This window comes from Podarcis muralis, chromosome 14, assembly GCF_964188315.1.
Source record: "Podarcis muralis chromosome 14, rPodMur119.hap1.1, whole genome shotgun sequence".
Lineage (NCBI taxonomy): Eukaryota > Metazoa > Chordata > Lepidosauria > Squamata > Lacertidae > Podarcis > Podarcis muralis.
Genome location: NC_135668.1, coordinates 49,012,408 through 49,026,139, shown reverse-complemented (window position 1 = coordinate 49,026,139; position 13,732 = coordinate 49,012,408). Strand labels below are relative to the sequence as shown.

The 13,732-nt window shown below is 47.3% G+C and overlaps 1 protein-coding gene across 1 annotated transcript in view; it reads left to right on the top strand.

The window, feature by feature from the left end:
• The window catches only part of LLGL1 (LLGL scribble cell polarity complex component 1), an 82,575-nt gene that overhangs the window by 11,711 nt on the left and 57,132 nt on the right, over positions 1–13,732 (top strand). Inside the window, exon 2 of the mRNA XM_077918664.1 lies at positions 12,769–12,866. Coding sequence (XP_077774790.1) covers positions 12,769–12,866 — 98 coding nt within the window. The remainder of the gene's footprint in view (positions 1–12,768; positions 12,867–13,732) is intronic.

The following is a 13,732-nucleotide window of genomic DNA, read 5'->3' as shown; positions in this document are numbered from 1 at the left end:
CCTGAGCTGCAGCCCTTCCCCAAATACACCCGCTTAAAGCCACCCAAACCAATGGTCATCGCCATATCCTGTGGCAGGGAGTCCCACAGGCTATGCAGTGGTGCAGCTTCTTCACTTTGGAAACATCTGCCTGTTGATCCCACTGGGAGTCCTTGAGTTTTAGTGTTATATGAGAGGGAGAGAAGCTCTGCAGAATGAGGATATTAAAAAAAACACACCAGTCCTTTAAGAAGAAGTCTCTCTGGGATAGAGCAAAAACTCTCCTGGTTTTATCGTGAGCCAGGGCAGAACTCCAACTGGAGAGAATTAAATCAAAGCTAGGGGCAAGTGTGTGTTTGTCTTCTGATGCTAATTAATCCCGGAGATTGTTTCTGGAAGGCAAACTGAAGATTACCTGACAACAACAGTCCAAAGAGGCTTTTCTTACTGTAAGTCGCTGTAATTGGGAGCAGTTCCTATAGACACCTTCCCTAATGGGCCTTCTTCCAGGTGTTTGGGTCTCAGGGACATCCGGTGATAAACTTCACAGGGCTGAATTTTCCAGTGAAACTTTTCTCAGAATGTGTCCTTGGATTTCGATAAGGTCTCTCTCCCTTGCCTGGAGAGGTGTGTGTAGAAACTAGCCTTCTGTAGCAAGGGGGGGGGGGATTCCTTGTTTTGCCCACTTTTGCCTTTGCCCACTGTAAATTTGCTCAGAAGGAAAGGGGGGGGAGTCACCCCTAACCTAGAGCGTATCTCATCTAGCATGTTTGTTTAACTTGCATTTAGTAAACAGTTGGTAGATATTTATTTGCAGCCGTCACTCCTTCACGAACTCTGTGAAACGGGGATTCTTTTCCTGCGGAAAAATTAAGTGCTGGGGATTTTGCCGCCGCCTCATCTCTGCAAAGGGGCAACTGATGTGGTTTCTAGCGCTTCTCACCCCATTGCTATTGTTTTAAAGTTTTTAGAAGGGTTCTGATGAAATATATGCGCTATCGCCCCTGCGATTGCCCAGTCGTGATGACTTTGCGACACTTGGGACAACCTGTGTGGGTCCTGTATCCACGTGCCTCTATTTCTAAGTTTGCCTGATTCTTGCAGAATAGATGTACTTGGGGGGGAAATGTAGCTGTCTTAATCTGCCCTAGCCCGCTGCTCCCTTCCTTTAAAAATTTGGGAATGAGAGATTCCAAGATGAGATGCTTTAGACTAGGGGTCAGCAAACGTTTTGAGCAGGGGGCCGGTCCACTGTCCCTCAGACCTTGTGGGGGGCCGGACTATAGGGGGGAAATGAACACATTCCTATGCCCCACAAATAACCCAGAGATGCATTTTAAATAAAAGGGCACATTCTACTCATGTAAAAACACGCTGATTCCCAGACCGTCTGCGGGCCGGATTTAGAAGGCGATTGGGCTGGATCCGGCCCCTGAGCCTTAGTTTGCCTACCCATGCTTTAGACCAGTAGTGTCCAAACTTTGATTTGATGAAGTGAAGGGCCGTGAGGGCCGATCAAAGTTGTTAACCATTTTTTAGGGTTGAAGTTGTTGAGGGTTTTTTGTTTAGGATTTTAGCCCAGGAAATAAACTGCCACAGGGGCTGGATTAAACCGACCGGCGGGCCGGATTAGGCCCCCCAAACGGACTTTGGACATGCCTGCTTTAGACCCTCAAATGCCACCCTGCTCCGATGGCCTGGCACCCCACCAAGCCCAGGAAAAAAATCTGCGTCCATGTGTCAGATTACATCTCTGCTCCCTTGCTCAGAGAATCTCTCCCGCGTGGCTCTCCTGGTGCTGTTGATTCCTTCCGACTTTGTCTCTTGCAATGTGGAATGTAGAGGCTGATTGGAAAAGGCAAGCGATGTGCTGGCTTGGCCAAGCTCTCTTTCTAGGGCTTTCTGTTTCTGAAACTCCTTTTTCCAGTCCTGTTTGAAAGCTGTGCTGCTGCCTGTTCATTAAAGATGTTGTGCTCAACATTGTGTGTTGTGGTTCAAAGTAGGAGGAACGTCCCTGGCTTATTTTTAAATTTGTGGGGGGCTTTCCCCCTAGTGTTTATGTGTGAATAAACAAAAATAAATCAAAGATGAAGGCCATAAAGAAATGTTCAGAATGTTACAGCAGGTCAAAAACTTCATAAGGTTGGACATTAGCATTGAACTTGTTGTTATGAAACGAAACGCAAAATACCAATTATTCCATAAATCTCTTAGGCTGCTTCATATGTATTCTTTAGTAATAAGTTAGCTAAGCAATTTTATATGCATTCAGGTGGAGAAACGTCTCTTCTCTACCTCGTTGGGGAGGGGGTTGCTTTTCACTGCAGATGGTAGGGATTTAACCTGGGACGTTCTGTGTTACAGTCGAACCTTGGAAGTCAAATGGAATCTGTTCTGGAAGTCCGTTCAACTTCCAAAATGTTTGGAAACCCAAGTGCAGCTTCTGATTGGCTGCAGGAAACCCCTGCAGCCAATCGGGAGCCACGGAAGCCCCGTCAGACATTCAGCTTCCAAAAATCGTTCGAAAACCGGAACACTCACTTCCAGGTTTGTGGCGTTCGGGAGCCAAAACGTTCGAGAACTAAGCTGTTTGAAAACCAAGGTACGACTGTATTTCAATACACGATCACAGTGGCAAGACTTTTACAGTGGTACCTCGGGTTACATACGCTTCAGGTTACATGCACTTCAGGTTACAGACTCCGCTAACCCAGAAATAGTGCTTCAGGTTAAGAACTTTGCTTCAGGATGAGAACAGAAATTGTGCTCCGGCGGCGCGACAGCAGCAGGAGGCCCTATTGGCTAAAGTGGTGCTTCAGGTTAAGAACAGTTTCAGGTTAAATACGGACCTCCGGAACGAATTAAGTATTTAACCCGAGGTACCACTGTATATGGAAAGATACATAATTATCTACAATGGAGGACTGGTTGTTAAAATTATTGGACTTGGCTGAGATGGAGTTGACGTGTCTAATCAGAAAAAATCATTGTCAATATTTACTAAAGATTAGAAACTCCTTATAGACTTTTTGTGTGAAAAAGGAAATGAACTTATGATACCTGGATTGGAGGATTGGAGAAGATATTGGTTTATACAAAGTGGAATTGCTGGGTGCTGTATTGGGAGTGGATGTTTTGAATACTTTTCTATATATACCTGACAAACAAAGAATCAGAAGTCCCCCACTTGTTTTTCTTCTTTCTCCTCCCCCTTCCTCCTGTTGGTTTGTGTTTTTATTTAGATTAGGTCTTTTTTAATCTTCGATTTAAAAATTGGAATATTTTCTTTACAAGTTAAAATTTATTGGTGGTGGTGGGAGAACCTGGAACCTTCTGTATTCCAAGCAACTGCTCTTCCCTCGGGCTCCTCCACTTTTGTCCTCAAGAGTGGCAGAGTGGGCATATGAGACCATGCCACATATTGAGAACTGATTGAATTGGTGCCCTGTTTTCATCTAAACACGTGTGTGCATTTTGTCCCGGATCTGATGGATTGAAAGATCTGGACAGGTGCTTCTTGGAGGCTTAGAGTGGGCAGCAGGCCAGGCAGAGGGGCACTTCGTACAAGAAGGGGCAGCACAGATATTGACCTGCGTAATAGCCACCCATGAAGCTTGTGAGTCACCAGCCAAAATGGACTCTTGCCAGTTTTTTTAGCTTCGCAGGAGAAGCGGAATCCATTCATTGGTGGTCTCTCGCTTGGGACACTCTCCCCTGGAGAACAATATTAGATTTTCCCACCCTATAGAGCCCTCTCCAGGTGATTTGGATTGTACTAGGGCACCCTATTGGCAAAGGCTGGATTAGTTGGGGGTTTCTTACTGCCTCCGTACCTGCAGTACTGCAGGGTAAAAGCTCACAAAGGCATAGAATATTGGTGGTTGAGAGGCATGCTTGCAACTCTGGCTAGCTGCGTCTGGTCGAGCAGTAGAGCAGCAAGAGGCAGGAGCAGTCTATCTGAGTGGTTCGAAGTTTGGAGTCTTCAGCAGCTGGGGCGCCCATCTAAGACACACAGCAATTTCTGAGTTGTCCAGATCAAATGCATATTGGGGAACCAACACAGGGGACCATTTTCTCAAAGAAGTAGGGTGGTATGATCTGTTTCAGTGGGGCGGAGGCCTCTCGACAGCTCCCAAAGGAGCACATGTTATCCCGTTCCAAAACCTGAGTCAGATAACTCTTTGGAAGGCGAACTGCACTGCCCCCAACAGAGCAGGGTCCCATCCACACTATAGATTTAAAACAGGCATAGGCAAACTCGGCCCTCCAGATGTTTTGGGACTACAACTCCCATCATCCCTTGCTAACAGGACCAGTGGTCAGGAATGGTGGGAGTTGTAGTTCCAAAACATCTGGAGGGCCGAGTTTGTCTATGCCTGATTTAAAACATGTTACAGTGGTGCCCCGCAAGACGAATGCCTCGCAAGACGAAAAACTCGCTAGACGAAAGAGTTTTCCGTTTTTTGAGGTGCTTCGCAAGACGAATTTCCCTATGGGCTTGCGTTGCAAGACGAAACATCTTGCGAGTTCTTGGGAGTTTGTTTCCTTTTTCTTAAAGCCGCTAAGCCGTTAATAGCCGCTAAGCTGCTAATAGCCGTGCTTCGCAAGACGAAAAAACCGCAAGACGAAGAGACTCGCGGAACGGATTAATTTCGTCTTGCGAGGCACCACTGTATTCCTTTTGTTTTTAATGTAGTAATGGCTTCCCCCAAAGAAGCCTGGGAACTGTAGTTTTACCCCTCCCGGTGCTATAATTCCCGGCCCCTTTAACGAACTACAGATCCCAGGGTTCTTTGGGAGAAGCTTTGACAGTTAAAGAAGTGGGACAAATGACCTTTAGATGCATGAGGCTGGTGTGACCTAAGGAAGCAGCCATTTCTGACTGCTGGTCTTTCCTGATCCATAGGATCCTGGCTGGCTCTCCCTTGTTTGTTCAAAGCTTGCCTGGAGAAAAGCATGTCTGATATTGCCTCCTCTGCCTTCCCCTTTACTGTGATCCTCTCGTGGCGAGGGTTGACCCATCCTCTGAGGCCTTCCGCCCGGTCACAACCCTGGTGAGCTGACAAAACAGCCATGACTCGCCCGGTTGGCATTTGTAGCCCAGTTGCCAGGCTCTGTGTTCGAGAAGCATCTGAGAAAATAATAACAAACCCCACATGCAAAGATGGGTAAACACAGAAAGAAGCACAAACCACGGCTATCTCTCTTTTCCTGCGATGAACGAAGATCTCAAAGCTGTTCTGTCTGATCAATGGGTTTTCCTTTTTGGGCAGGGGCCCTATGAACACCTTCGAAACCATCCTTTCTCTCAAAGAATTCTGGGCGCCGTAGTTCACTGCCCATTTCTGGGAATAGTAAACTACAATGCCCAGAATTCTTTGCGGGAAAGAACGTGTTTTGGATGTGCTTTAAAGGGAGAGAGCGACACAAATGCAGCCCTGTGACTGATTCGCATGATATGTGTCTATATTTAAAAGTATTTCTTTTAGGTTCTGGTGAAGTGGGCCTTGGATTTGAAATGGGGGACAGTCTTCTTCACTTCTCTCCAGCAGATGGAAAAGGGGGAGAGAGATTGTAGCTCTGCGGCAGAATGTGCCAGCTTCAATCCCTGCAGTCTCCATTTAGAAAGAGACTGGGCTGCAACAGATGGGAATGATCCTGCCTCCCGATTTCCCAAAGAGCCACTGCCAGTCAGTGTAGACAAAACTAGCCTAAGTTGACATAAGCAGCTCCCTGAATCTGTTTGGACTTCCTGATTTGCCAGGATACAGCCTTTGGTAGAGAAGGTGGACTCTTTTTCTTTGCTCTTTCGTGGATGAGTTTCCAGGTGCCGTTTGCCAGCGGTGTCTGGGGCCAGAGGTAAAAAAGTGGGTGTGGCCAGATGCAAAAGTGGGCAGGGCAATGGGTGTGACTCCTCCCTTTGCACAGAAGGGTGCAATCCAGCTGTGCTTCTACACACTCACACAAGTCTATCTTCCATACAGGCAAACGAGGCATTTTCTCAGTTCAAGGACCCCCTCCTAGCCAGGCAAAGGGATAGAGGAGGGTGCAGAGCAGGGTCTGTGAGGGGGCGTGTCCTGGAGAGAGGGGGAGTGGCCTTGGGAGACCCTGGGGCCAAAGAGAGAAACCTAGGGGCCACCAGCTTCCCCACTCTTGTTTCAGAGCATCTAAGACTGCGAGCCGCTCAGCTTGGTTTCTCTGTTGGAAGCCGTACGCTGGGATTCGTAACTTGACAACCCGAGTGCTCTTGTTTCGTGCCAGTGCAGGACATTGGATCCTGCCCGTGATCTTAAGCCTGTGGCCCTTGCAACTTAAGAGAGATGAGCTGTGTTAAGTTGTGGGTGAACATATCAGACGACACAGAGATTCTTCAAACAGCTCTTGTTTATTCACAGGCCTGAACAGAACTGAACAGAAGGGTTCAGCCAGCCTGCTTATATAGAGCTCCACTACAACGCAACTGTAACCATTTTCTGTAACTATCCAATCACTGAACATCACTTTCAATCCCTTATTTGCATATGTGGACCTGAGTGAAAACTATCTACAGTATCCCCCTGCTGGCCCAGGGTGAGAACTTCAGTACATAACAAGCTGGACGAAAGGGCAGCATCGTGCTTGACCAAGGGGCGTTCTGATCCTGTGAGGCTTTAGTGCAAAGCAGGTTGTGTGCATGACTTGGAGCGATTGCAGGACACAGAGATGTGGGACTTGCTGTGTAGGGCTGATGGGAGTTGGAGTCCAGTATCGTTTGCAGAGACCCAGGTTCCCCATCCCTGCTAGGTAGTGTGGCCTGCTTGTATAAATCTGCTTCTTGAGGAATGTGTCTGTCTTGTGTGTATGTCTATCTGCAAATGCATACACACACACACAAAAACGTGCACACACAATGCAAAATCAGTCCCTAGTCGTCTTGTTTACAAATGCAATTTGCAGAGCTTGCAAGGCACTGTCTGGTGACCTAAGTGATAAGCTGTTTAGTTCTCTCAATTAATGGCTCTTTTTCTGCTGGTTTGGAACTGTGAGAAATGGTTGGCTGAGTGGTTTGTTAAATTATAGGTGTTGCAGTTTGCTTTTTGAAATCCCGATAATTGTATCCTGTGTTTTATTTTTAAACTGTGTCGTAATTGTGCGCAGCGTTGCCTTTGTCCTGAACGGCAGCCTGAAGATGCCCAAAGCAAAAATAAATTTGGAGGGAAGGAGGGGGCGAAAGTGTCGTAGCAATTATGGGAGCCAGAGGAGCAGCTGGACACGGCTTCCAGATTTTTGTTTTTCGCAGTCTCGTCTGAGGATGATCTTGCTGCCTCGTGACTCCCGAAAGCAAAAGAATTGGTAGCCTGTGTAGTGTCAGGAGACCTGGGTTCAAATCCTTACTCTGCCATTGGGCTCGTCGCCCTTTTCCTCTCTCTCTAATCTAATTCGCAGGGTTGTGGTGCTTTTAAAAATATTATTACCAATGTTCATTCAATTTATATACCGTCCTTCCTCCCAAAGGAGCCTGGCACAGCAAACACATAATTAAAACAACATCATTGAAAACATTCCGAAAGCAATCTAACATTCTAATTGCGTTATTTCAGCCAATGATTTCAAGGTACGGAGGGAACAGGTGACAAGCACTTTGTGACATGCTGAGCTCCTTGGGGGCAGAGGAGGATAAAAATCAATGCAGTCTTTTATGCTCGTTTCCCTTAATCCTGATTTCCTTGATGGCACGTTTTGAATTGCCTTTGTGTTCAGTTCTTCACTTTGTTATGCCAAATGCGGCCCCACAGAGCTCTAGCCAGGCCACGCCCCTTCAACATGTGTGTTTCTGTCCTTGAGCGTTTTTTGCCTGGCTGGGATGTGCCCTTATTTATTTATTTCATAAGATTTATACACCGATTGATTGTAAAAACCAAACAAAACTTCGAAGCGGTTTAGGTAAAGGTAAAGGTACCCCTGCCCGTACTGGCCAGTCTTGCCAGACTCTAGGGTTGTGCGCCCATCTCACTCTAGAGGCCGGGAGCCAGCGCTGTCCGGAGACACTTCCGGGTCACGTGGCCAGCGTGACGAAGCTGTATCTGGCGAGCCAGCGCAGCACACGGAAACGCCGTTTACCTTCCCGCTAGAAAGCGGTACCTATTTATCTACTTGCACCCGGGGGTGCTTTCGAACTGCTAGGTTGGCAGGCGCTGGGACCGAACAACGGGAGCGCACCCCGCCGCGGGGATTCGAACCACTGACCTTTCGATCGGCAAGTCCTAGGCACTGAGGCTTTAACCCACAGCGCCACCCGCGTCCCTCTTGAAGTGGTTTACAAGGAGCTAAAGCAGGGAAATCAAGGAAAATGCACACCCCTGCTTTAATACATACAAAAGTTAAAATGCTAAAAGAGATTAAAATTACCTCAGCTTCTGAATCATCTGGGCATCACAGAATTGTAGAGTTGGGACCCCGAGGGTCATCCAGTCCAACCCCTGCGATGCAGGAATCTTTTGCCCAACGTGGGGCTCAAACCCACAACCTTAAGATTAAGAGCCTCATGCTATGCACAGAGATAGGCTTGTCTGGGGAAGAAATGTTTTTAGCAGGCTCCAAAGAGCGTACAGTGGAGGTGCCTGCCTTATGTCAAAGTGCAGACGCCGAAGTTCTTACAAAGGTGGAATGGGTGTTACGTGGTGCTTATAGGAGTTCCAATTCCACCAGTCGAAGTGGTCGAGTGGGCACCTGTGGGGTAAGGCGATCTCGTAGGTAAACTGGTCCCAAGTTTGTTAAGCTCCGATCTGCTTGAGCTCTGAACACGGAACCCTAGAAATGTCATTTTTTGGGGGGGGGGACCTCAAGGGCCATGTAGTCCAACCCTCTGCAATGCAGGAATCACATGCCTTTTGCTTGCCTGGATAGAGGATAGAGCAGGGGTCAGCAAACTTTTTTTTTTTTTTAATAAATTTTTATTAGTTTTCCAAACACATAATAAAAACAAACAATACACAATACACAAACATACAAACATATAAATATGTATAATTTCATAATCTTATTTTCATACACCTTACTTCCCGGGCTTCCCCATACCTCCCCTTTTCTGCATCCTTGTTTTACATTTCTTCAGCAACTCCTCCATTTAACTAATTATTCAATTCACTTTCATTTAGGTTCTTTTTTTTTAACTTATTGATTACAGCTGCAATTCTCTATTTCCTAATTCCTTGACATCTTAACACTCCTCAATTTTACAGCAGTTTTTAAGATATATTTTAAATTTCTTCCAGTCTTCTTCCACTGTCTCTTTCCCCTGGTCCCGGATTCTGCCAGTCATCTCCGCCAGTCCCATATAGTCAATCACCTTCGTCTGCCATTCTTCCAGCGTGGGTAGTTCTTGTGTCTTCCAATACTTTGCTAAAAGGATCCTTGCTGCTGTGGTAGCATACATAAAAAACGTCCTATCCTTCCTTAACACCAATTGGCCGACCATGCCCAAGAGAAAAGCCTCTGGTTTGGTCAGCAAACTTTTTCATCAGGGAGCCGGTCCGCTGTCCCTCAGACTTTATGGGGGGGGCCGGACTATATTTTTTTTTGGGGGGGGGAATGAACAAATTCCTATGTCCGACAAATATCCCAGAGATGCATTTTAAATAAAAGGACACATTCTACTCGTGTAAAAACACGCTGATTCCCTGACCGTCTTCTACTCATGTAAAAACATGCTGAGTCCCGCTCCGTCCGCAGGCCAGATTTAGAAGGCGATTGGGCCAGATCCAGCCCCCGGGTCTTAGTTTGCCTACCCATGGGATAGAGTGCGTCTCTCTGTGTGTATAGAAGCTAGCTCAGGCATAGGCAAACTTGGCCATCCAGATGTTTTGGGACTACAGCTCCCATCATCCCTAGCTAAGAGGACCAGTGGTCAGGGATGATGGGAGTTGTAGTCCCAAAACATCTGGAGGGCCAAGTTTGCCTATGGCTGAGCTAGCAGCCTATTGTACGAAGGGAAAGCTAGCAATCATTGCCCTGGTCCCACCCACCACTCACATGTGGCCCCCAGTAGGCCGTGCGGCCCTCTGGCTGAAAAGGATTCCCTGCCCGCTTCTCCGTGAGCCAAGTCGGTGTGATTCTGCGGTTCTACCTGGGTGGAGAATGTGAAACACGAGCTTTGGTCAACCTCTTCGTTCTGGCTTCCTTTTTCCGGGTGGAAGGAAATGTAAGCCCCTCTTTGTTTTGCAAGCTGGCAGGTGTCCAGCATGGCCTCCCCGTTGCTCTGGGATCATTCCTTTGCTTAGCTCCTAAGCCAGGGCCATGTTGGATTTCTCTTTTCTGCCGCCTCCTGTTTTTGTGCCGTGAGGAGAGAGGCCTCCTTGTCAGGGCACCCTGGCTTCATTTTCTGTGTGGTCTGCTATGGGGGCTGAGCAAGGAGAAGAAGCTGGAAACTCAACTGCTCGATAGCCTTTTCCATATATATATATATATATATATATATATATATATATATATATGCAGATTCTTTCTCTCCCTGCCTTCCTCTCTCCGCTGAATGTCCGCTTGCATTGACCTCTGAGCCCGAGAGACGCGAAGCTGGAATTGGCTGAAAAGATTCATTTGTCTGTCGGGTCCAAGGAAGGGAGAAAAATAATAACGCAGCCCTTGGCTGAAAACGTTCTCTGGGGAGATGAGGAAGGAGTGGCTGCTTTGCGCCAAGCTCTCGGCCAATTTTTATATATTTAAAAAATATTAATCTGTTCCTCCTTTCTGGCCGCCCTCGAGCGTCTCCTCCCAGGAGCCCGGATAAAAGTTGGAGAGGGCCTTCCCACCTGCAATGTGTGGGCTGGCTTGGCTTTCCTTAACCTGCTCGAACCCAGCTCTTGGCTGCTAAAGGGAGCCCACCAAAGCGGCCTTGGTTGGGGGGCTGAGATGGGGCCTGAGGGACAAAGGAAGCTGCCTTGATGCTGAGGCCATCTCCATGCCGTATACAGTGGTACCTCGGGTTACATACGCTTCAGGTTATATATGCTTCAGGTTACAGACTCCGCTAACCCAGAAATAGTGCTTCAGGTTAAGAACTTTGCTTCAGGATAAGAACAGAAATCGCGCGGCGGTGGCACAGTGGCAGTGGGAGGCCCCATTAGCTAAAGTGGTGCTTCAGGTTAAGAACAGTTTCAGGTTAAGAATGGACCTCCGGAACGAATTAAGTACTTAACCTGAGGTACCACTGTACTTTTGAAATACCAGAATGTTAAAAAGGCATGGCTTCCCCCAAAGGATTCTGGGAAATGTGGTTTGTTAAGGGTGCTGAGAGTTGACCCTTATTCCCTCGCGCAGAAGACCGTTCCCAGAATTCCCCGGGAAGAGGGGCTGACTGTTAAAACCACTCTGAGTTTCCCAGGAAATTCTGGGAACGGTCGCTCTGTGAGGGGAATAGGGGTCTCCTAAACAAGCCCATAGCCCTCAACAAATGGCTGTACTCAATATTTTCTGAAGGGAGCCATAAGGGCCTAAAGTGGTATGATGATGCTTTTAAGTATATCGTGCAGATGGGGCCACAGGCAGAGCCATGATAATGATGATAATGATAATAATACTAATAATAATTGCATTCCGCCCATCCAACTGGGTTGCAGCTACTCTGGGCGACTATACAAACACTGGCCTGGCCTAGGCCACATTTGGATGGAGGATAGAAAAGGGTCTGTGAGTGTGTCTTAAAACTAGCCTACTCTACAATAGTCTCATTTGCATGTGTTTCCCCACCCACTTTTGTCTCTGGCTCCACCCACCACTGGTCTGCGGCCCCTGGAAGGTTGCCTTTGAACAAGAGGTGGCCCTTGGACTGATGAATCTGCTCCTGTGATTGGGCTCTTCTGCATGTCTTCGGAGCATGCGCAGAGTGATGGGATCTGTATGGGCCCAGCTATCGCCTTTCTTGAGATGAACAAGAGGATTCTGCAGATTACCTTTGCGATATGCAGTGTGTCTATGGCAGGGGAACTCTCTCTGTGTGTAACACATACGTATATAAACTTCTAATTCTTGCTTCTCGTTCTGCGTTCTGATTGTGGAATAGCAATAGTTGGAAGGGACCCAAGGGCCATCTAGTCTCAACCTCCTGCAATGCAATTTATATACAAAATATAAAACTCCTGAAGCAATACATGAATTAATTTGGAGGAGAAACTTGTGGCAGAAAGTCACAGTTAATAGCCATGGGGGGGGGGGGAGGTAAACAAAATACTGGATTCAAATGTGTAATACATTATAATTCTCAATATTGAGAATTCACTGTGGTTCCCTGACTCTCCATAACAATTTCCCCTCCAAATTAATTTGTGTATCGCTTTGGATGTTTTATATTTCATATATAAATTGCGTTGCAGAGGGTTGCACTAGAAATCGGTGTTTCCTAACCTTTGGTCTCCAGCTGTTTTTTGGACTACAACTTCCATCATCCTTAGCAAGACCAGTGGTCAGGGATGATGGGAATTGTAGTCCGAAAACAGCTGGAGACCAGAGGCTAGGAAACACGGGGTTAGACGACGGTTGGGTTCCTTCCAGTTCTACTATTCTGTAATGCCATAAATTGTAATGTCCTTTGGCTGCCTGCAATAAAGTTGATTGGGTCGACAGTGAGAATTTCAAGAAACAAGCATATGCAGCGTTTTTCGTTTAATCTGTAGGCATGCGTTCTTGCTCTGGAGCCCCGCCAGCTTCTCATTCAGCTCTCCATTCTGGAAGAGATTCCTATGGAGCCCTTTGCCGCACCCACCCACCCCCGACCGTGGTGTAACTAAAACATATTTTTCTCCTCTCCCTTTCCAGACTGTGGAGCATGGATTCCCCAACCAGCCCAGCTCCTTGGCCTTCGACCCCAAGCTACGAATCATGGCCATCGGCACCAAATCGGGAGCGGTGAAAATGTATCCTTTTTGCTTTAGCCTGGGCATCCCTTCCATGACACCAGAGGAAGGGGAAGGTAAGGGTTGACTTGCATCTACAAAGCTTCCCAGTGGGCACCCTGTTGGGAATGGCTGTCTGATCTGGAAATGCGGTCCTCCCAGGCCTCCCTGCTCCCCTTTCTGGCCCACAGAATTCTTCCCAAACCGCACACCCTCCCACCGCCTTGCATCCTTCAGTTGTCCTCCTTTGCACCCCAAGTGTGCAGCTGGATTGTGTCCTTGAAGAATGATAACGCCTCTTGCTTGTCTGGTTAGAGAACCAAGAGGGTGTGTGTGTGTGTGTGTCTGTGTGTGTGTGTGTGTGTGTGTGTGTGTGTGCTCAGGATCTGACCTACTGTCCTCTTTCCCTCCCCATCCCTTCCTTACTCTTTCCCGACCCAGTTTTTCCCTTCTGTTGTGATTTCATTATTTGCATCTATATTTGCATCCTGTTTTGAAACTAAAGTGCCTCCTCAAGATACACAAACATAATTTGGTTTGCTTCCTTTTTTTTTGGAATTTTCTGTTTCTGTGTTTTCGAAAACAATGCAAAAACAACAGAACTGACCTGCTGCACAAAGGTAAAATGTGCATCGATTGCTCTGCTTACTTAAAAAAAATTAATCTGTTCCTCCCCACCCTCGATCGTGTGCTCCCAGAAGCCCAGATAAAAGTTGGAGAGGGCCTTCCCACCTGCATTGTGTGGGCTGCCTTGGCTCTCTTTAAACTGCTCAAACCCTGGTCTTGGCCGCTAAAGGGAGCCCCCTAAGTGGCCGGGGGGGGGGGGGGGCCTGAAATGGGGCCTGAGGGACAAAGGAAGCTGCTGCATGTTTAAAACACCACAACTT